The sequence below is a fragment of the Capricornis sumatraensis genome, chromosome 4 (assembly GCF_032405125.1).
Source record: "Capricornis sumatraensis isolate serow.1 chromosome 4, serow.2, whole genome shotgun sequence".
In the NCBI taxonomy this organism is placed as follows: Eukaryota; Metazoa; Chordata; class Mammalia; order Artiodactyla; family Bovidae; genus Capricornis; species Capricornis sumatraensis.
Window position 1 is genome coordinate 72,516,312 of NC_091072.1, and position 23,423 is coordinate 72,539,734.

Sequence of the window (23,423 nt, forward strand, 5' to 3'; positions counted from 1 at the left end):
TACCCCATCAGAGGCTCTAGGGGAGCAAATCAGTTTGCACTATTTACACTTCACATTTAAGATGAAACCAGGGTGGAGAAAGAAGAGGACCCGGAAGAACGGGAAGGAGAGGGAGGGAGGAGAAAAAGGCACCTTCTCACAGCCTTGGGAGCAGAGCTGCACTTGACCAGGGCCCTCTGCCCTCCAGGCTCAGCTCCCAGAAGGTGGGCTTGGGTTTCAGCCACCATCCACAGAGGGTTGGGTGCCTACCCTCTCCTCCCAGATTCTCTGCATGCCCCATCTCCTGTGGGGTTGGTATATTCACCCCCATTTAACACAAAAGGACAGAAGTCAAGGAGCCTGCTGGAGGCCATGCCAGGGGCGAGTGCTGAGTCTCGAACCAAGTCTCACTCATCCAAAGACAACTGCTCCTGACTGTGTATTTCCTCTCCAGCTCCCAAGACAGGGGGATGCACGTAATAGGTGATTAATAAATAATAGATCAAAGGCAGGAAGAAGGGAGAGCTGGGGGAAGAAAGAAGAAGAGAGAAGTCAGGGAGACTCTTAAACGCAGATAGAAAATAAACAGTCCAGGTGCTATTTTCCAATGACAGGCTGGCATGGTGCCCAGGATGGCTGCCCTGCACTTGGGAGCCCAGGGCCTGCGCTTGCCTCATCTTTTCCAGAGATATGTAAGCCTAGATACGTCAGCGTTCAGGTATGCAATGAGGTCTGCGGTGAGAGGCATTGCTCTCGCCCTCTCTCTCTCTCTCTTCTTCCTTGTTGAATCTGTCCTTCCTCTGGCTACCTCCCCATGCCCAACCAGCCAGCCAGCCCAGCCCAGCCCATGTCCCCTTCCCCTGGAGCCAGGCCAGGCTTGGTTGGGAGGCCAATGACAACGAGCAGCCCCCTCAGCCTGGTAGATTCCTGCCCGGGGAGGAGATGGGTACATGGTGCTGCGGGGGAGGGGCGGGAGCCGCATCATCTAACAGGTTGGTCTGGCTGGGAGGGGAGGCGTCCCGCCCTCGTGGAGCTAATGAGCACTGTGCGACAGGTGTCTCCTCCTCAGTCCCCAGCCTGCCCTGCCTGGGACGGGAGCAAGCCGCAGCCACCACGCAAAGGCTCGCTCGCCGGTCCCTGCGCCCTGCGCGCTCTGGGACCCGGGGGCGGTGATGGCCTGCCGCTCCTGCGTCGTTGGCTTCAGCAGCCTGAGCAGCTGTGAGGTGACCCCGGTGGACAGCCCCCGGCCTGCAACCACCGGATGGAGCAGCTGCGGGGCCCCCAGGCCGGGCTTCAGCTCCCACAGCCTCACAGGCTGCTGGACAGCCGGCACCGTCCCCAAGGTGGCCGTGAACCCCAGCCTGCTGGTACCCCTGGATCTCAAGGTGGACCCAGCCATCCAGCAGCAGAAGAACAGCGAGAAGGAGGAAATGAAGGTTCTCAACGATAAATTCGCCTCCCTGATTGGCAAGGTGAGCAGAACTAGGGGGAGGGGTCCCCAAACTAAGGCCAGTCGGGCTGGAGCAGGTGGCTAAGCTCTGTAGTTCCCCCCAGCATCATGCCCCACCCCCGCCCCAGCCCAGCCAATGGGAAGCCAGCATTGCCAACTTCGAGGCCTAGCTTTGAGCTGAGAGAAGCAGAAGGGGGAAGTCCCTAGCCATCCTGACATGGGAGAGAAAAGGACGCCAGGATGGCCTGCCTCTGAGGGGTGTCTGGATAATAACGCGCTGCACGGCCTGGGGTCACCCTCCCCGCAGGCAGGGACTAGGGAGGGGCTCGGAGTGTGACCAAGAGGAGGCCCCCTCTTGGGAACAGCTGCTGGAGGCATGGGCTGCAGTTAGACTCCACGGTGGACGGACAGGGCTCACCTTCCTGTCCAGGCCGTTGGATCTGTTCAGCTTCCCGGGGTCAGAAGCGCCGACATGGGCAAGGGGGCGTGTGGGGCAGCCAGAAGAAAGCTGAGAGGCATGGGGTACACCTGTGGTTCCTCAGGAACTAGGAATGCGGAGGATGGGTGCTGCGAGTCTGAAACAGGCGGTCAGCCAGTCTTCCATGCCCCGACCAGAGCAGAGTGATTGAGTCCCTCGCACCTCACTTTCTGGACCCACTGCCATGGCCAGCATTCTGGTCTGGCCACTGGTGTCAAGCTCTGGCCCAGGGCAGGGGCTTCAAGGCCTCTGAGGAAGTCCTGTCCACCTCCCAAACCTGCTCCTCATTCACCTCCTGCAAGAAACCTCCCATGACCAGCCCTCCCAGCTCTGCTCCCTCCTGCCCTGACTGAGAATAATGGATAGTAACAGCTGCTGTTGATTAACTGCTTACCCTGCGCCAGGAACTGTGCTGAGTGCATATCTATTTCTATTTCCCTCCACCTTAGGAAAGAAGTTACTTCTGTGCCCATTTTACAGCTTTCTCACTGCCCCTTCCTTCTGCCCCAGGCTGGGTCCTTCTCTGCCCCTTGCTCTCTCTGCCTCTGTGTCCCTCTACACATGGTCGGTGTCCTCCACTAGGTGGGGGCTCACCAAGGGGGGCAGGGGGAATGAAGTAACAGACCTGGAGCCCCAGCTGGCGTTCTGCCCCCACTGCCCAGCACTCCACAACGGCTGGTTCCCCAGCCGTGCCGATGGGGAGACAGAGCGGCCCAGAGGCAAAGCGCGTTCCCCAAGGTCACACAACCAACAAGGTCTGGACTTGAACTCAGGTCTGTGAGACACAAAGCCTCTGAAATGGGAGTCATTTCTCCCCACCTCGCCCCACATCCGAGTGCACAGACCAGCATTCCTGCACCCACACCTGGGGTGCCTGGGGTGGGGGTGTGTAGGGGGAGTGACAGCTGGAGGACAACCGTCCCCTGAGGTGGAGCATTCCCTCCATCACCCCTGGTGGCCGCACAGCATTCAGACTGCCAGGCAGTCCACCCTACAAGAAGAGCCCGCTGCCTGAGAAAGGCAGGTCCCTGCAGAACCACCTCCTCTCCAAACACAGCTTAATCCCTTAAAAGGAATGCTTCATGAGCTATGTAATTTGGCTTCGATGGGTGGCTTTTCTTCGTGAACGCCAGGGCTGATATCACCCTGTGCCTTTGCCATGGGGACAGGACGGGTGTGTATGCACAGGGAGGGGCCCAAGGGGTCTGGGTTCTGTTCCCAGAGCCAGGACAATGCCCTCAAAGGTCTTTAGAAGAACTCGAGTTTCCCAACCCCCAGTTCAAGCCTTGGCCTTGAGACCGGTGCTCTCCATGGTGGCACACAGCGAACTGGGGGTGCCAGCCCCTTGGGGATCCTGATCGCTGGAGCTCTGCCCAAGGAGACCCAACTGATCCACCAACTCTATGGAGAAAGTCTGTTATTCACTCATATCCCTCATTGAAAAGACCACGAGGGCCCAAGTGGAAGCAAGCAGAGGTTAGAATATGAAACCCGGAGTCACATTTCTGGGTTTGAATCCTGGCCTCACCTCACACGTTTGTGTCATCTCAGGGACATTATTTAACCTCTCTGGGCCTCAGTATACATTGGTGTCATGGGCTTGTCAGAATCAAATGGGATCATTTCTGAAAAACACATAGAAAGCCCTTACCAGGTACCAGGTGTATTTTCTTTGTTATATTGAAAAGGCCCAGAGAACTCCAGCCTAGGGCATTTAGTCCCTGCCAGGCAGGAAGGGCTTCCCAGGTGGTCCCAGTGGTAAAGAACCCGCCTGCTAATGCAGGAGGCATAAGAGACATGGGTTCAATCCCTGGGTCAGAAAGATCCCCTGGGGAGGGCATGGCAACCCACTCCAGTACTCTTGCCTGGAGAATCCCATGGGCAGACGAGCCTGGCGGGCTACACAGTCCATAGGGTCACAGATAGTTGGACATGACTGAAGCGACTTAGCACGCATGCAAGCAGGAAGGAGCCTGAGAAGAAGGAGGGAAGGGCCCTGCTGGAGGGTGGGCTAGAGGAGCTTCGTGGGTAGGGGTGCAGCGTGGAGCTGGAAAGAGCTGCAGGAGCCCAGGGTGAGATGCCATCACCAGTGCAGGGGCAGGGTTCTAGGCAAAGAGAAGATACTGGCAGGGTGGCCCTCCATCCTGGGCCCTCTGAGGCACCCAGAGAAATCAGAGATCATTGAGGAAGAGCAGGAGGAAGAGGAAAAGGGTTGGCAAGGAGACCCACAGGAGTCCCCCAAGGGGCCCTGGGGCAGTGACAATTCTTTCACTTGCAGGCTGTGTTTCCTTGGGAAAGCCACTTACCCTCTCTGTGCTTCAGATTCCAACTCCCTGCTCTGCTGCTGCTCCGAGGGTAGCCTTGACTTCATGCCAGTCAAGAGACTGGTACAGCTGCAGCCATGAAGGAGGATGAGCAGAAGCAGCAGCAGGAAAGGAGGCCAAGGGGGGCAGCGCGAGGGCCATGCTGACAACAGCAGAGGCTGCAGGCTGGGCCCTCAGTTGCAGACACCAGAGGGGTGGAGATGGGACAAGAGGAAGCATTGCCAGAAGCACCTAAGGAGGCTGTAGGGAAGGGACCCAAAAGGGTGGGCACAGTGTCTTCCCTTGACCTGTGTAGCCTCTGGAAGCCCCTGGGGCCACCCCTCTGCCTGCATGCAGAAAAGCACAAAACAGCCTTTCCTCATGGAGAGACCTTGAGGCTCCTGGGCAAAGCCAAGCTGGGGCTGGAGGCAGGGGATCTGACACCACCCACTTCCTGAGGAATAGGACCTGCAAGTACCGGAGACGTCATTCTGCACACTCACCAGCCTGGGCTGTGGGCCCATGGGTTGGCACATGCAGCCCCCCAGATAGTCAGCCTCCCTCCTCAGGAGGGCCCCAGCCCAGCCCAGCCTGCTCAGTTCCCCCCAACAGAAAGCACATCTCTCTCCACCCTCTTCTGGGCCTGCTTTTGAGCCAGAAGGCCCACGACCCTGGAGTCGGGCCACAGTGAGTTCTGTGCTTCTGAGCCTCAGTTTCCTCATCTGTAAAATGGGAAGCAGGTAGACCAGGGGCTTGCTCTCCTAGGCTGCTTCTAGAGCTGCTGCCTAGATTGAAGGGCAGGGGGTCAGCCAGAAGAGACAGAAAGAGGAATAAGAGGGGAGTGCTTGGCAGCCTTGACAGGTTGAAAGAAGTGAAGCTGGCACCTCACAGGGTACTGGGATTTCCGGCCCTCCCTCACCTTTGTTCCCAGAGGGAGGAGCCTTTCAGCATGGAAGGTTCTAGGTGGGGGATGAGTTCCCATCCCCACCCACTGAGACAACAAGCAACTCCCCCAAGTAGGGAGAGGAGGCTTCCCTAAATCCCCTGCAACCAAAAATGCCCTCTGACTAGACTGGCTGGCCAAATGCATACCGTCTCCCAGCAGGCAAGTACTGAAGCATAGGGTATCGAAGTAAGTCTACGGGGAGGGCTTCCTGGTCTAAAGAGTTTGGTGTTGCTTATGGGTGGAGGAGGGAGCCTCACATCTCTTGTCTCACCCTACCCTCAATATAAACACAGGGCTCCTACTTGTCAAAACGCAGGGCAGGTGGAGTGAGCAGAAACCTCCCACCACCCCAGCAATCCCTCACACACTCAAGTAGGACAGAAACCCTCTTGACCGCATCCCTACTGAACCTGTTTGGCTGCGACGACAGCGCACTGTTGGCTTAAAGTCGGCTTCAAGCAGAATTTACCAGTACAAATGGGAGTTAAGGAGGGGAATGGCAGCCCTCAAATGCCATTGTCCAGTGTTCCCACAGATGTCGTCTCCTGCAAGTGTCCAAGGGGCCTCCCCCAGGGCATCAGAGATCTCAGGGAAACCCAGGCATGTGGGTAGGGCAGGCAGAGAGGGCGAGAGCCCACCTGGCACCCAGGTTCAGGAGGAACGTGAACACGACGGTCCAGAGTAGGCAGCCGCCATCAGATGGGCCTGTCGAGAAGCTGGGCCACGGAGTTGCCGTGTGAGCCTGGACAAGTCACCTGACTGCCCTGGGTCCCCATCTCCTCCTTGATAAATGAAGAGTATAGACCAGCCAGTCCAAAAGGCTCCTGTCTGTGGTTCTGGCTCCTTCGGGCTGTGATTCTGGAAGCTGGTGCCAGCAGTGGATGGGAAGACTTTCGGCTACTCACTGTGGCCATAGGGAACGTCACTGAGCTGGTTGTCACAATGCTCTCATGACCGCAGCCTGCCCCATTCGGGAGCCCAGCCCCAGTCACCCATCTTGCCTCAGTGGCGCTAGCCACATCCCAAGAGGCATGCAGATGGCTCTCAGTCTGACATTGAGGGTGGTAGATGAGGACAAACAAGAACCAGATACACCAAGGGTCAGATGTCGGAGGGAAGAAGGGAGGCTTCCTACAGAGGGGTGCTGGGAGCACATGGAGTGGGGTCTGGGATGGTAGGAAGGAGAATGATGCTCGGCTGGGCCTGGAGAGGACAGGCAGGGTGCAGAAGAGGGAGGGGGACTCCCAAGCTCCGCTGGGCTGAACTAAATGGAGGAAATAAGAGGACCCAAGAGGGACTCTGCCCACCTGCTGGCCGGTGGCTGGGGTAGGAGCCGTGCAAATCCCTGCAGAAGTCTGAGTAGGAGGGCATGAAGGATGCAGAGTTTCAGAGGAGCCCTGGGCCCAGAGCCCTCCCAGGCTTTGTCCTCAGGCAAGTCCGGCCCCAGCTAGAGGCAGAAGCCAGCCCAGCAAGGGCAACTGGGCCCGCAGAGAACTTGCAGCAGACCAGAGGCCTGTGGGGCAGTGGCTCAAAGATTCTAAACCTCAGAGTGCTTGCATTCCACCTCTAGGCTTGCTGCTTGCTAACTGTGTGACCTTGGGGTAACTTCCCCTCCCTGTGCCCTGTCATCTGTGGAGTGCAGCTGATAACAATGCCTTCCCCGGCGGGTAGTTTGGGGGTTTGAGTTAAAGATGTCCAGCTCATAGAACAAGGCCTTGTGCATAGCAGGGGCCACAGGAGCATTTGCTATTTGTTGCTCCGAAGCACCTCCCCAGGTTTTTCTCTCTGCAGGTGGGCAGAGCAAGTGACATCATCACTGACTTCCAGCTGGGGAAACTGAGGCTTGGACAGACCTCAAGTCCAGGGATGTTAGGAGGATTAGCATTTAAGAACTAACCAGGCCCTACCTTGCTGTTTCCAAAGCTAGAGGAGACCAGGCTTGTCGAGGTGGGCGACAGACAGGCCTCTTGACACCCCACGTTCCCTGGGGTCTCCCACCCAAGCCCCAGGCAGCCTGGAGAACCTGTCATATGTGGGCACATTCACAGCTTGGTCCCTTTTCCCTCATCTCGCTGGTCCTGCCCCTCCTGTAGGAAACCTTGGCTAATTGGCTGTGCCTCTCTGGGATTCTCGGATTCCCCCCCTTATCACACCATCTGCAGTTGAACAATCAGTAATTGGAGATGCCACCTGAAGGTGCTGAGTGAGGGCCCCAGGCGGGTGCCTCTTGAGTAGATGAGCTGCCGTGTCCCATGGAGGCCTCCGGCGGGGTGGGTGGCACTGGCTGGGCCACACCTGGCCCTCTCACCGCCACCCTCCTGCTCTCCCAGGTGCAAGCCCTGGAGCAGCGCAACCAGCTGCTGGAGACCCGCTGGCACTTCCTGCAGAGCCAGGACTCGGCCACCTTTGACCTTGGGCACCTCTACGAGGAGTACCAAGGCCGGCTGCAGGAGGAGCTGCGCAAAGTGAGCAAGGAGCGGGGCCAGCTCGAGGCCAACCTGCTGCAGGTGCTGGAGAAAGTGGAGGAGTTCCGGATCAGGTAGGGGCGCCCTATGAGGGCCAAGGGTGGGGACCAACCTTCACGCTTGGGGGCAGGGTCCGGGAGCACCAGGCCCGAAAAAGAGAAAACTTCTTCGAAAAACCAGTCTTTAGTCCATACTTACTTACTAAAGAGCTGCAACGTGCTAGCGGTATTCTAGATGCTGGGAAGACAAGGCAGTGATCTACAGCTACATCCCAAGCAGGGACCCTTACAACAAAGCAGTGTCATGCTGGCGGAGAGCTACGCTGCTCTTGCTAGCCTCTGGGCATCGCAGCCCTGTCCCCTCCCCCCTCCCCTGGTGCCCAAATCCATGGGAAATTGTGTCACTAGCGAGAGCAATAGATGAGTTCCTGCTTTGGCTGTAGCTTGAGATTTTGATCTCTTTTGAGCTGAAAAGGGAAGGAGGTAAGGGAAGGCAGGGGGCAGAAATGATGAGGTTTGTTCGCATAAAGAAGCAGCCGCCTGGAAGTAAGACACGCCTGACCTCGATGGCAGGCTTGGGGTCTAGAGAGACAAGGAAAACACAGACTTGGGGGGACAAGCAGCTGGCAGGCAGTACGGCCTAATGGTTAAGGGTCTGGGCTTGGGTATGACTGTGCCCCATGGGAGGGGGTTACTCCTTGCCCATACCCCTCACCATCTCTGTGACCTCGGGCAAGTTGCTTCATACACAAACTTCAGTGTCCTCCTGGGGGGAGTGGGAATGGTGATGGCTGATACCAAGCTAAGGCTGGTGTGAGGAGGAAGCCAGGAGTTTGGCATGGCTACCAGAGGTTAAAACTGGCCACTCCTCTGCCCTCTCAAGAAGGCTCCATGCCCAGCACACAGCAGTTTGCTGAACTGAATTAGCCAGTCTAGAAAGGCAGACCAGTTAATTCAGTAGCTCAGAGGAGAGGTGACCTTCTCTGACCAGACAATCGTCAGGGCTTCAAAGACAAGGAAGCTGGGCCAGAGCAGAGAGGCTGGTCTCTTTGCTGGAGGCCCCTAGCCAGAAAGAAGGGAGGACAGGGTGAGGCTGAAGCAGCACCCACCTTCTGCAGGACTGAGGCCAGATCCAAGCCTTGCGATCTGAGGTGAGGCCCAAAGCCTCCCAAGACGGAGGGCGGAGGCAGCCTGTCAGAAGTCCTGGACTGTGGCGCAGCCTTTGCCCGCGGCCTCTCTGCGTGGCCTCCCCCGCTCAGACCACATGCGGAAGGAATGGTCGCACAGGAAGCTTTTCCCTCTCTGGGGACCTAGGTTTCCTCATCTGTGGATCTGACTGGGCCCCTCCTTGACCTGGTGGGGGGACACTTCTCCCCTCCCAGGTCCTTGGGAAATATGCAGGGAATTAGACTGCCTATTCTGACGGCAATGAGGCAAATCTCATTGGTGCGCCAGAACCCAAGACTCAGTTCACTGATACCTAGCAGGTTCTTGGCCCACAAAGGATCAGAGAATAGCAGAGCTGGGTGGGGACTTGGATTCTCCTTTTATGGAGACAGAAACAGAGGCCCAGAGAGGGTGGGGGCTTGTCCTTAGTCACACACAGAGGGATGAGTACAAAGTCCCATCCCTCACCTGGCAAGCTACTGTGTGAAGCTACTCGCAGGAGAACAGCCGGATCGCATCCGTGGAGGCACTTTGTAACTGGAAGTTCTGTATAAACACTGCTTGTTGTTTTAATCTTGCTCAGCCCCCTCATTTGGCCCACTGCCTGGTTTCCATCTGCTGCCTGATTTTACTGTTTAGGTTCAGGGCCTCTCTTCCCCTTCTCTGGGTAGGGAGCCCACTGAACGGGGGGAGGTGAGGCTGGAGGGTTTCTGGGTCTGCAGGCCAGAGCCAGGAAAGCTGCAGCCTGGCTGTGCAAAGCCTGGGGCCCCCAGAAGCCAGGAGACGCCAGGCCAAGCCCTGACAGGGAGGGGTGTACTTTGCCTCTACAAGGCCGATGAGATCAGCTTCACTCCTAGAAATAAACAAGTTTGGGGGGAGTGGAGAGGGTACGGGTGTGACCAGCTGAAAAGAGCTGAGAATGGGTTTGGGAGCTGGCGGCTAGCATACAGGCAGGGGATTGGGAATGAATGGGGGACATGGCGTTGCATAAGCCTCTATAGGAATGGAGACTCCTAGAAGCTCTGATGTAGCAGGGACCCGAAGGATCAGCTGGCTAACCCCTCTATTTACTAGGGACGAAGCAGAGGCCCAGCAAGGGGAAGCAACTTGTTCAAGGCCACATAGCAAGTGATTCAGTGTTGTGTACAATTGTGCAAGCTGTCTGGGGGTGAACTGGGATTAAAATGCAGTGGAGTCGATGAGAAGGGAGGTGGGAAAGCTGAGAAGGGCAGTGAGAGGTAAGGGGAGGTTTGGCACGTCAGAGGGCTCCCACTGGACAGCTCTTCCCAATGTCCCGTTCCCAGGCGGGCAGAACTCTGTTATCCAGAGGAGCGGGGAGAACCTAGACACAGGGCTTGCTTGGGGAGGGCCAGTCAATTTGGGCTTCCCAGCTTGGAGCTCCCCAGAGCCCTGACCTCAAGTCAGGAAATTTGTCCGAGGCCCCCAGATTCCAGAGGGAAACTTGTTCATGTCAGCCCAGCCCTGAGCATTTGTGAGGAGTGTGAAGAGACCTGCTCACTCCCTCTGCAGTGAGGATCCCCATGGTTTCTTTCTGGAAACTCTGAGAGAGAGGGGCTGAGCTGGGACATGGTGTTGGTGAAAGTGAAAGTCGTTTAGTTGTGTCAACTCTTTGCGACCCCATGGACTGTAGCCCACCAGGCTCCTCTGTCTGTGGAATTCTCCAGGCCAGAATACTGAAGTGGGTAGCCATTCCCTTCTCCGGGGTATCTTCCCAACCCAGGGATCAAACCCAGGTCTCCTGCATTGCAGGCGGATTCTTTACCGTCTGAGCCACCACGGAAGCGCTGGTGTTGGAGAGGATGGTGATAATGATAGCAGTAGCTCTAGCGGGTGTCACGCACCTTTGTAAATACTTTATGTGTTCATTTATTTAATCCTCATGAAATCAACATTATTGTGACAAGGGCACATAGCAGGAGCCTATCCAAGGTCACACAGCTAGTTAGCAAGAGGGCCAGAATTTGAGCCCAAATAGTCTGGCTCTGGAACCCCATTCTTAACCAGCACATGACTCAAGCTTCCAAGCCTCTCTCTGAGCCTCCATCTCCTCATCTGTGAAACAAGACCAAGAGAACACCCCTGGCTGGGGGCTCTGAGGGTCACAGGAGAGGCATTTTGCTTGCCTTGGCTCCAGATTACAGACCAGACTCCCTGACCCACCCCACCACCCTGTCCCCACGGCCTGCACCCTCAGGGACCCTCAAAGACTCTGGAAGACCACAGTGGCCAGGGAGAGTGTGGACCCCCCACATACTGAATTTCAGGGAGCTGAGTGCTCTGCGGGCTCTCGTCCTCTGGGGTCTGCTCCCCTTAGTCCCTCTGGGAGGCTAGTGAAAGAGAAGGCCTGGGGGTGGCAGGTCCAGCTACCTGACATGGGTGACGGGTGATGCTGCCCCTTCTGTGAGGTCAGGGACTGGGGCAGGCAGGCGGCTGTAATTAGAGCTGCCAATGATTCAGGCATTCCCTGGAGAGGAGGGAAGGCAACAGGAAGCCACAGAATCCCATGTCGGTTGGGGCAGGGGGCCCAGAGGGTAAGGTCAAGGATCCAGGGGTCCCATCTCCCCACCCAGCAGTGTCCTGGTTCTGAACACGAGGTGGACTTGACACATCTCATCACATGTGTAGGGAGGAGACACATCTGAGAAGAGAGGGAACACAGCTTTGGAGTGCTGGTGAATTTCAGCACCCATGCACGTGCACACGTACACACCCCAATAGACAAGGGAGGGGAGGAGTTTCTTGCCCTGAAACATGTGGGGGGGCCCATCTGACCGCAAAACCCATGCCCTTCCTACCCTCTCTCCAGAGGGAAGATGGCATGGTGTCCTGCTGTCTAGCAAAGCAGTGGGAGAAGCGTGGGGCTTCGGGGAAGCATGGAGTTAGGAGAGGAGTTAGGATGTGAGCAAGATGCTTGGAGCAGACACTACAAAAGGCTCAGCTTGTTTGAAACTGAGACTCTCAGGGGAGGAGATGGGATAAAGATAAAGGAACAAAACGTCAGGGCAAAGGGACTGTGCAATCAGGAGAGGCTTCCTGGAGGAGATGAATGTGGAGCAGAGCCAGGAAAGGGGCAGATGCCCCTGGGAGAGGAATGGCTGGTCGTCAGGAAGGAGTAAGCATGGGGAGCGGGATGCCTGCTTCCCCAGAGCGAACACTAGGGTATCAGGAAGGAGAGGGGACATGTCATGGAGACAAGGAGCTGCATCCTCCTCAAGGAAGGGACCACTTTTTTCTAACTGCCACAAGGCAGCAAAGGGGTTGCAGAGGCCCCAAGCCCCACCCAAGGAGGGTTAAGCAAACCGTTGCCAAGTCCACCACATCCAGCTGAGCAGGCTCTGTGTGTGTCCCTGGCTCCCCTTCTCCTCCCTCCCCACCTCCCAGGTATGAGGACGAGATCTCCAAGCGCACGGACATGGAGTTCACCTTCGTCCAGCTGAAGAAGGTAGCCTCCCCAGCTCACCCCATGGGTTCCTTCCTCAGGGACCCTCTGCCCTCTTTTGCTCACGATCCCCAAACAAAGGCCCCACAGGCTGAGTCCCAAGACCACAGGCAGAAAGCTAAGCACCTGTCCCCACCCTCCTCCAAGGCTCTGAGCCAGGTCTCCTCTGGGAATCTCCCCCATCATATTCAGGAAGCAAAGTCCCCCCTTCCCATACCCCTGCCCTGGGACCCCTCCATTCCTTTTCCCATCATTCCTCACTGCTCCCACCCCCAGGACCTGGATGCAGAATGTCTTCGACGGACAGAACTGGAGACCAAGTTAAAAGGCCTGCAGAGCTTTGTGGAGCTGATGAAAGGCATCTATGAGCAGGTGAGAAGATGGGGCCAGGGTCCCGCTGAGCCAAAAGCCAACTGGTCCCCGGGTAAGGGATGCAGAGGAGGCAAAGGTGTCCAGTGGGTCCTGGAAACTTCAGCAGGCGCTCACTGTTGCTGGCCACAGATGCAACAATTTCCTAAACCCCTTGTGTGCTGCAGTCAATAACCCAGCATGTCTCTCGTGGAGCATGGCAGGTTCCCACAAAGCCTCTCTCAGGGAAAGCGCCACCTTCGTGTGTTGGGGAGCACTGGGGCATGAAGGGGGCCCAGGTACATCTAGGGCAGGGTCAGGAAGTGGCCTTGAAGCAGTGAGCCAGGAGGCTGTGAACAGTAGTTCTTATTGAACTACTTTCTCTCTCATCCCTGCAGCTTAAATTGCAAACACCCACAGCTCTAGCTCCTGTAGGCCTGCAATGTACCCTCCCCCATTTGGGGATCATACAGGAAAGATTTATAGACAGATTCTCTGGTAATCAGACAATACAAACTTCTGCCAGACAAAAATGACTCAGGAAGGACTTCCCTGGTAGGCCAGAGGTTAAGACTCCTTGCTTTCACTGCAGGGGGCATGAGTTCAATCCCTAGTCAGGGAACTTAAGATCCCATAAGCCATGTGGTATGGCCAAAAAATAAAAAAAAAAAAAACTCAGTCCCAGTAAATGCAGACAGAGGAGCCCCCGGACACATTCTCATTTGTCCCTAGGTCCTCAATGTCCCTAGGGGGACAGTAGCCCAGCAAGACCTGTCCCACAGCCAGTGCCACCAGCAGATGAATTCTGGACTCTGCCCCTTGGCAACATCTGTCTCGTGGGCTTCCTTTGGGATGTGTATTCTCCTCTCTACATTCCCCATCTTCTCGGGGGTGAGGAGGCTGATGAGGTGATGCTTTGATTCAGCTACAAGCAGGCAGGACCATTACTAAGAGTGACAGGGCACAGCAGCCTGTGTGCTGTAAGCCTCTGGTGCCAAGCTATGGCAATGCAGCCCAGGGCAGAGCAGGGGTCAAAGTCATCACTGCAACCAGAAAGATCTGCTCAGGTGGCCTGAAGGGCTGCTGACCAGGGCTTTAGGGCCTCGCCATGTGGAGAGGGAGATTGGGCCTCATGGCTACACATGTACTTGAGACCTCTGTGCAGCCGTGGGAGGGAGCAGAAGAGAGAACCTCCCAACCCTTGCTAACAGGGAGGCAGCCCCCACGGGCAGACCACCCCAAAATGCTTCTTGTCCCCGGCAGGGTCCTCCGCGGCCGGCCCAAGCCCTAAGGGGCTCACCAGGGCACCGTGCCCACTGAGTGGCTTGGGAAGTGGGTGAGAGCTTCCTCTGCCCACACTCACCAGGGCTGGTACCACCCAGCAGACGTCAGCAGGGCCGCAGTTTCAGGGCCTCCAGCCCATCCTGCTCGCCAACATCTCAGGGAGCCAGGGCCAGGCAGAGGCCCTACAGGTGTAGAGACATGGCTGAGGAGGCTGAGCATAGCCAGCCGTATACCTGCGCACTGAGGAGACACACCTGCTGAACTTCTGGGCCCCGCCCCACAGCAGGCTGCCAGCTCCATCTGGACTTGGCAGCCCTTGGGCCCCAGTCCTGACTCTACCTTTTTTTTTTCCCCTCATTTCTGTGACTCGGGGCAAGTTATTTCTCCTCTCTGCCTCACTTTCCTCATCTGTTAAATGGGGAGAGTGATAGTAGCAGGTTCATCATGCTGTGATGGGGTAAATCACTTAACAGATGTTTATAGCATGCCTGCTAGGTGCCAGGCACTGACCTCACAGCTGTGAGCCAGGCGGGCAAGTTTCCTGCCTTCAGGAGAGCACAATTTAGCTAAGAGGGCACAGGTGATAGGCTAATAAACATGTCTGGACAAGATCATTTTGGAGGGGAAAAGTTGCTGGTATGCAAAGAAACTGGGCCATGCCTTAGTGCTAGAATGGTTGGGGCCGTGCGTCTCTGAGGAGGCCCAAGAGAGTGAAGCCCCAACCTGGAAAGATCCAACTCAGCAGAGACTTGAAAAGGCTTCAGCAGAAGGAAGGGCTGTGTGAAACACCTAAGGCAGGAATGATGTGATCCTGGCAGGGAGAGAAGGTGGCAGCTGTGGCTAAGACAGAGTGGGCAAGGGCCAGGTCGCACAGAGCCGGAGGCCCAGGATGCGGTGTGGACATTATTCTAAGCAGGACAGGCAGCCCTTGGTGGAGACGGAGGCAGGGTGCTGTTGGAGGGCTGCTGTGGAGACGGGGCCACAGTGAATGCAAGAAGGCATTATTACATATGCGTGCATGCTCAGTCGTGTCTGACTCTTGGTGACCCCAGCGACTGCAGTCCGCTAGGCTCCTCTGTCCGCGGGATTCTCCCGGCAAGAATACTGGAGTGGGTTGCTGGGCCCTCCTCCAGGGGATCTTCCTGACCCAATTAGTACATATACATTATATTATGTTACATTATATCATATCACATTGTATTTATACTATATTATATTGATACTATCATATATTATAACATAATGTATGTAATGTACCATATTTATAGTATATATTATATAACATGCATTATATACAGTGTGTAATAATACAATATTATTTTCTATATTGTATACTATATAATCATATTTTATTGTTTTATTTCTAACATATTAATATAATATGAAAATAATATATTAATTAAAATAATAAAATATGATTATATGGTATATAATGTAGAAAATAATATTTTATTATTACACATTATATATAATGCACATATAATATATATATAACAATATATAATATATATATAACAATAACAAATTATTGTTTTGGGTGGCAGCGAGGTGGCAAGTTGGTATCGGGACATGAGGTACCTCTGCAGGCTGAGAGGGCAACACTGACCCATAAAGGTTCCCCATACCAATGGTTCTCTAAGCTGGCCCTGCCTAGTAGAAATATAATGCAAGCCACATAGGTAATTGTAAGTTTTCTAGGAGTCACATGTTTTTTAAAGTGAAGAAACAGAAAAAAATAATTTTAATATATTCTATTAGGCCAATATATCAAAAATATGATTATTCAACAAGTAATCATTATTTTAAAAATGAATGGGCTGTTTCACACACGTTTTCCCATTGTAAGTCTTCAAAATCTGGTGTGTGTTTTACACCTCCGGCTCATCTCAGCTCTGACCAGCCACATTTCAAATGCTCACGACCTTACAGGGCTAGTGGCTCCACATCGGGCAGAGCTGGTCCAAGTAAAGAAAGGTGCCAGCCGTGCCACCTCGGGTGGAAGAAAACATGGTGGGATGTGAGCAGCCCCGGGAGGGCCAGGCACTAGTCTCAACTTTGGAGTAGATACCGGAAAAGCACTGCTGTATAGCCCACCCCAGGGTCCCAGGAAACAGCCCCCCCTTCTCCCCAAGACACACACACAGGTCAGGATATTTATGGAAAGCCTTTCCCAGAAGCCAGTGGCTATAGGCTGCTCAGGGCCTCATCTACACGTTGCAGCCACCTGGACAACACCCCTTCCCCTCACCTCCAGGAATGCTGACTGGTGACAGCACCCTGGGGCTCCCACCCCACTCAGCTTCCAGGATTCACCCCAGCTCCCAAGTGCGCCGGGGCCTGGATGCATCCAGCCAGAAAGCCACCTGCCCCACCTGCAAACTCTGGTTCCAGGGAGATTAGCTACGGAATCTACCGACAAGCCCCTGCAGCCAGCACACCTCCCGGGATACTGACCCCTACAGAAAGGACCTGGCATGTCTACGTGCCTGCCTTCATGGTGCCCCAGGAGGCCACTCCAGGAACAGGCTGCTCAAGCCCTGGACACTTCCTCCCAGCTCCATCACGTTTTCCAATCACACCAATAGTTTCCCAGCTGTTGTTTATTGAGCACCCACTATATTCCAGGCACCAGGCTGAGTGCGCTCCAGATGTAATCTCATTTAATCTTTCCAATAAACCTATAGAGTAGGGAGCACAGACTTTGGGGCGGCTTGGATTTGAATCCTGGCTCCATGATTATATGGACTTGGGCAGGTTCCTTTATTTTTCTATGCCTCAGTGTCCTCATCTGTAAAATGGGGAGGACAATAGTACCTAGCTCACTGGCCCGTTGTGAGGATTTATTTTGCGAGTATATCCTAAAGCACTTAGAACAATGTCTAGCACATGGTATTTAACAAATGCCAGCTGATTTCAATTCCATAATTATATCCACTTTTCAAATGAGAAAACTGAGGCTCAGCTAGCTAAGTTTAAGGACTTGGCCAGGGTTAACCCAGCTAATAAAGGTGACATCATTCAGAGCCCAGTGCCGTTGAACACTACATTTTACTGAACGGTACTGTTACCCCTCGGTCACCATATTCCCTGACCTGGGGGGACCACGATGACAATAGTCACACAGACGGAGGCCTCCTCAGACTCTGGCTCCTAAGAAAAGCTCTAAACTTGAATCAGCTTGATTCTTGCCAGCTTGGAGATGCACATCCTCTCCAGCTCCCCCCACCCCCACCCCGCTACCGCGGCAATCCCACACCACACAAGTCAGCATTGTTATGCCCTCTGCAGCCCGGCAGGGCCAGCATGTCTGAACAGGTCTGCAGACGATCCAAGCCCTCCACTTCCTGCTTCTGTTTACCATGCTTGTGCTTGCACTGGCTCTTCCCAGAAAGGACCTGAGGCTGCCCCATCGGCTGAGTTTCGCCCATCCTTTTGCTGCTATCGTGCCCAGTGCTCTGACAGTGCCCTGGCCTTCTCCTTGCCCATAACAAATGCCACCTTAAGCCTAGGGAAGAAATGTCCCTGGAGAACTTTGTCTGAAACACTCCCTTGCCTGCCAACCCCCAGCACATGGTGACCGAGGAGGTCCCAAGCTGCATCCCTGAAACTGGTTTGCTGCCAAGCCCCAGCTGGGATGTCAGTTCCATCTGGAAAACATCAATCTCCAGTGGGGCCCCAGGAAGCAGAGGCGGAGCATGAGCCTGTATTCCGGCAGGGGGTGTGGTCTTCCCCCGCTCTTGCTCAGAGATCTCTGTTAGATGTATTTGAAGATCGACCAAAACCCTCCATCCGGAGACCCTCTAAAGGACAGCTGGCCACTGAGCTCAGGGTCCCACCAGCTCCAAGGTGGAGACAGGTGGCCTGCCACTGCTCAAACTTCCTTTTCCAGGAGGCGATCCTGATCACCAGGGACGCTAGTGGGCAGGGTCAGGCGGTGAGCAGACAGGGAAGGGGTAGGCTTCCTCTGCAGGCCTCGCAGCTGCCCACCCCCATGGTCTCCAGCCACAGGGACACAGCCACAGGTCAGAAGTAGCAGCCTCTGCAGGTCTAGACTCCAGAGGTTCAGCCACAGCTTCTTGGAGCAAAAAGACAGATGAGGGTCAGGAGGGGGCCCAGAGTCAGACACCAAGATTGGAATGCAGTCATGAGCCCAAAACAGAACCTGGACCTGACTGGGCCTCCTGATCCAATTGCCCCTTTTCAGGAAATAGAGAAGCCAGAGGAGCATGCTAAACACCAGAATGCGGGGCAATCAGGAAGATTCAGACTATAGGCAAGCAACCTGAGGTTTTCAATAAGAAAAAGACAGGGGGAAAATAAAAGAGAGAGAGAGATGAAGACAGTATCTACAGAATAAGAGAGACATATGGACCAATGGCGGTGCGTAAACCTTGTTTGGATCCTGAATCAAACAAAAAAAGGTCTTTTTTTAGTTTTCTTTAATTTTATATATTTTTAAATTTTATATAGGGCTTCCCTAGTGGCTCAGAGGTAAAGAATCGACCTGCAATGCAGGAGACCCAGGGAAGAACCCCTGGAGAAGGGCATGGCAACCCACTCCAGTATACTTGCCTGGAGAGTTCCATGGACAGAGGAGCCTGGAGGGCTACAGTCCATGGGGCAACAAAGAGTCAGACACGACTGAGCGACTAACACACACAAACAGCTCCCCCTGCCATACATATATATATATATATATGTGTGTGTGTGTGTGTGTGTGTGTGTGTGTGTGTGTGTGTGTGTAAAATGAGAACACTGACCAAATCTTGATAACTGAAGTAAGGGTCGAGGATGAACTGTGAACACCAGCAGTAGTGACTGTGCATCCATATCCCACCCCTCCGTCCCCCAGCTGAGCCCCGCCATGCCTCCCGGGGTGCCTGGCCCCTCTCCCTGTCTGTCAGGCTCCTCAGCCACGTGACTCACTCTGTACAATGCTGGCCACGGACACTCTGCTTACACCCACCCACTCCTCCTTTCCACACGGAGCCCCGCCCAGGCCCAAGCTACTGATCAGCACCTCCAGGAAAAGCAGCCCAGGGCCCTGGAGGGACACCTTGCAGCCCTTCCAAAGACCCCTGTCCCCACTGGCCTTGCTACACACCTCTGAGCCTTCACTCTGGAAAGCTATCGGACTGCAGGACATGACAGAAGCATATGTGGGGCTTCAGCTCCCATCCCTGCCCCTCTAAGGGAATTTAGCAGGAGCAGCCAAGCTCTGGGCCCAGCCCCGCCCTCACAGCTGTTTCCATCAACTCTGGGTGCCACAGCTTCTTCCTTATCTGTAATCTGGGGCTGACAATTGAGCCAGCCTGGTGAGGATGAGATGTGGACATGCCTGGAAAGCACTTAGCACACACACCGCCTGGTCTCTCAGGAGCCCCCAGGGAAACGGGAAGTTTTACCCCTTCCAGAGGTCTCTGAGGACACAGGCGAGCATTTTCTAGGCAAAGAGAACAGAAAGGAGGGGAAAGCAGGATCCCAAAGGACAGCAAGACAAAGATTACTGAGGCTAAATCCTGTAGTTGCGGCTGGGCAAGCCCCCCAGCTAGACAGGGACGGGTAGTGAGTCGCCGGGGTGACCGGGAGTCACCTGGGCCTCCGCTGCTGACGGGAGAGCAGGGATGCAGGATCGTCAGCCTCTGGTCCCCTCCTGCCCTCATCACTCACGGGCTTCCACTCCCACATGCATTCAGCAGGGACACTCCTCTGCCAGATGCGGAGTCCTGGAGGTGAAAATGCCTCAGCCAGGCCCTCGAGGAGCTCTCATCCTGGGAGGCCAAGCTGCACAGCACTGAGCCTAATGATAGAATGCCCTCAGGCCCAGACATCCTGGGCCCTTTTCTCCTCTGCCAGGAGGAAGGAGGCCCACCCTGGGAGCCTAAAGCAGTGTGTATGTTCGGGGTGAAGGGGACAGTGTGGGGAGGGATGGTGGGAACTGAAGAGAAATTAGGCTTGCAGGTGGGCCTCCAGAGATAAGGGTGCCTCCCTGCCAAATCAGAGAGGAAAACCGATAGGTGGGTGAGTTGGGAGTTGGGGGGACTCCTTCTCAAGAGTGCAGGCTGCTGCAGAGGCAGGGCAGGGGGACGTTTACCCTCTGATCATCTCTCCAGGGAGACAGAGAGAAGCCTGCCCTCCACCCACCAGGGAATGAAGAGACTATGGGGACTATGGCTGAGGGTCTGGGGCCCCCCACCAGCCCTGAGCCCCCATGTCTGTGCCCCGTCAGGAGCTGAAGGACCTGGCAGCCCAGCTGAAGGATGTGTCGGTGACTGTGGGTATGGACAGCCGCTGCCGCATCGACCTGAGCGGCATCGTGGAGGAAGTGAAGGCCCAATATGACGCCATCGCGGCTCGCAGCCTGGAGGAGGCCGAGGCGTACTCTCGGAGCCAGGTTTGGTGCTGGCAGGCAGACTGGGGGGATGCAACCAGGGCAAGATGGGCAGCAGCGGAGATGGCTAAGGCCGCCTGCAGCTCTGGGTGCTGAGAGTCCAGGAGAGATGAATGGGGAGACACAGGGGCGATGGAGCCCACAGCAGTGAGTTCACAGGCAGGGACAGAGAACGTGAGAGCCCAGCGGTGTGCCGGGCCACAGGGGTGACGGGTACAGGGGCAAGCCACAGTCTGCACCCTTCAGAGGCTCATGGCGGCGCTGCCACCCAGTGACTCCAACCCACGTGTGGGCACAGCCCGTGGGGCTCAGTCCAGGGCAGCCAAGAGAGGGATCCTGAGATGGACGTGGCGGGGGCGGGAGCAGGGAAGGAGGGAGACGCTGGCCTGGGTGGGCCACAGAGGCGGGGATGAAGCCAAGGGTGAGGAAGAAGGAGGGGCCGGGGGTCCCGGGGGGACACAGTGAGCTCCCCTGACTGCCACCCCCTCCCCGGCCTCCAGCTGGAGGAACGGGCCGCCTGCTCGGCCGAGTTTGGGAACAGCCTCCAGAGCAGCCGCACTGAGATCGCTGACCTCAACGTTCGCATCCAGAAGCTCCGATCGCAGATCCTCTCCATCAAGAGCCATGTGAGTGTCTGGGAGACCCACCTGGGCTGGAGCAGGGCAGAGTGGGGGACACATGCTCTCTCATACCCTTCACACACACACATACACATACACTCACACAGGCTGTGTCGATGTGAGCCCTGGCTTTGTGAGCCTGGACAGGTCACTTAGCATCCCTGTGCCTCAATTTCCTCATCTGTCCTTAGACAGCTCTGAGGACCACATGAGTTTGGCCGGTAAAAGTGCTCCATAAACTGGCCAGGGCTGTTGGAACGTTGGAGGGTCCCCTACACACACACCCAGAGCCCCCCGCCTCCCCCCAGCTCTATGGAGAGAAGCAAAGGGAAGCATAAGCCCCAGCTTCCAGACAGGACGAGCCTTCAGAGAAGTGCCATCCTGGAAGGACAGCTGGGACAGGCTCCTGTGGAGCCCTGCCATATTTGGTAGCCTTGGGAAAGTGTCTCCTTGGGTCTAACTGAATGGCCTCTTGCTGCGATGCACTCCATTACCACGCCCAGGAACGCCGTGCCGAGTCATCCCGATGCACACGTCCACCAAGGACAGAAGCGGGCTCCTGGCCCTGACCCGCTCTCTCCCTCCCTCCTTGCTCACTGACCCCTCTTTCTCTCTGTCCTCCCAAACTTTCAGTGCCTGAAACTGGAGGAGGATATCAAGGTGGCCGAGGAACAGGGTGAGCTGGCCTTTCAGGACGCCAAGGCCAAGTTAGCCCAGCTGGAGGACGCTCTGCAGCAGGCCAAGAAGGACATGGCGCGGCAGCTGCGAGAATACCAGGAGCTCATGAACACCAAGCTGGCCCTGGACATTGAGATCGCCACCTACCGCAAGCTGATGGAGGGCGAGGAGAGCCGGTGAGGAGCAGGGCCAGTGGGGTGGGCCTGGGAGAGGGGAGGACTGGAAGCCCCACGGGAAGCCAGTACCACCCGCCCCCTCACCCAGCAGTGAGCCTGGCAGGCCTGGGTTCATGTCCTGGGCCATGTCCTGGGCTCAGCCACTTACAAACTGGAACTTCAGTCCAATTTACTCAATTCTCAGTTTTCCTATCAGGAAAATGGACTGATGATAAGTATGCCTCACCTGTGCATACAATCCCGTGTGCAAATACCTGCCACCAATCAGTGCTCAGCAAGTGATAGCCATTCATGCAGGGGAGAGGGGACAGAGCTGGCTAGCCAAAGTCACACAGCAGGGCAGCCCAGAGCTGAGAGGGACAGCCAAGAATTGGCCTCTGCCTGCCAATCCCCAGGCCTCTAATCCCAGAGGAGCTGAGCCACAGGTTCCCTTCACATCCCACCATCTCTTCCTCCCACAGGATGGACATGCCCTCAGCCACTGTGGTCAGTGCTGTGCAGGCCAGATGCAGAACTGGTGAGCCTGCTTGCCCCAAGAACCCGTGGTGGGAGGGGGACAGTGGCGGGGGGGGGGGGGCGGATCATGGCCCTAAAGGCATGATATTAAATGCCTCCCAAACCTCCAGCCCCTACCCTGCCCCACCCCTTATGTTCCCTGTAGCTGTCTCCAAGTCCAGCCTCTCAAGAGCTCCCTCTCGGAAAAAGAAGAACAAGAAAGGCCCTGTGATCAAAATCACCGAAATGTCAGAAAAGTTTCTCTCGCAGGAGTCCGAGGTCTCAGAGTAAGGCTGCTGTCCATACCCCAGGAGCCCCAGGCCACTTCCCTGCAGCAGCAAGGACATAAAGCTAGACTCCAGAAAGCAGCTTGGAGCCTCTAGGTTGGGAAGGGAGGCAAACCTGATCCTGAATGGAGAAGAGGGTTGAAAACAGTGACTGCTTTTTTGCGGGGGTATGACAGGACTGTCACCAGTTACTCAAAGTCACTCGGAGTCCACCCTTCCAATATCTGGCCAGAGGTCTTCCTGCCTGGGTAAACTGGAATTGGGGTTTTGCCTCCGCCTCCTTGCTCCTCGCACAACAGGGGCCTCTAACCAAGCTGCCTTTGACCCTTTGCCCAACCCTTGCCCTAAACTCACATCTCAAGTCTTGCCTTGCCTCTGACTAGGAACCAAAGTGAGTGCCCTCACTCCCCTAGCCCCGGCTAGCCTCGAACCAGGGGCTGATGGGGACTACGTGGGAACCCTCCACTATCCAGAGTTCCTGGGGAGGTACCTGGATTTCCTGCACTGCCTGGGCTTCCCGGAGACCTGACAGTATTAGGGAGTGAGGGGAGGAGGCTCCCTGGGTGTTTGGGACCTGAGCCCAGAACTCTGAGACCAGCCCAGACACCCATGCCCCTCCCCTCCTCCTGTGAGTCCCTCCCAGCAGGTCATGGTCAGAACTGGACAGCTGTCCAGCCAGCTCCCAAGCACCTTTTCTAGAAGCTTTTCTTGCCATGACAAACTCCCTGTCGGGGGAAGTGGGAAGTGGGAGAGACCAGGCAGGAGAACCGGACCTTCCTTTCTCCTTTCTGTCATCCTGGGGTTCACCACCCTGCCTGGAGTCTGAGCTCTCTGCCTCCCATCCAGATGCTTCCCAGCCTGAAACCTGGTATGGGTATGCACCAGGCCCTGGAGACT

General features: G+C 55.8%; 1 protein-coding gene across 2 annotated transcripts; it reads left to right on the forward strand.

Annotated features, from left to right (window-relative positions):
• The first annotated feature begins 1,151 nt into the window (after nucleotides 1–1,151).
• KRT80 (keratin 80) lies at nucleotides 1,152–22,530 on the forward strand. Of its 2 annotated transcripts, none has more exons than XM_068971860.1 (9): nucleotides 1,152–1,451; nucleotides 7,487–7,695; nucleotides 12,190–12,250; nucleotides 12,524–12,619; nucleotides 20,109–20,273; nucleotides 20,771–20,896; nucleotides 21,524–21,744; nucleotides 22,206–22,261; nucleotides 22,406–22,530. In XM_068971860.1, exons 1-9 carry the CDS (start codon nucleotides 1,152–1,154, stop codon nucleotides 22,528–22,530), a joined length of 1,359 nt encoding a protein of 452 aa, XP_068827961.1. The 2 variants fall into 2 exon arrangements, with proteins under 2 accessions (XP_068827961.1, XP_068827962.1); XM_068971861.1 differs by lacking the exon at nucleotides 22,406–22,530 and adding an exon at nucleotides 22,371–22,405.
• Nucleotides 22,531–23,423: the final 893 nt, after the last annotated feature.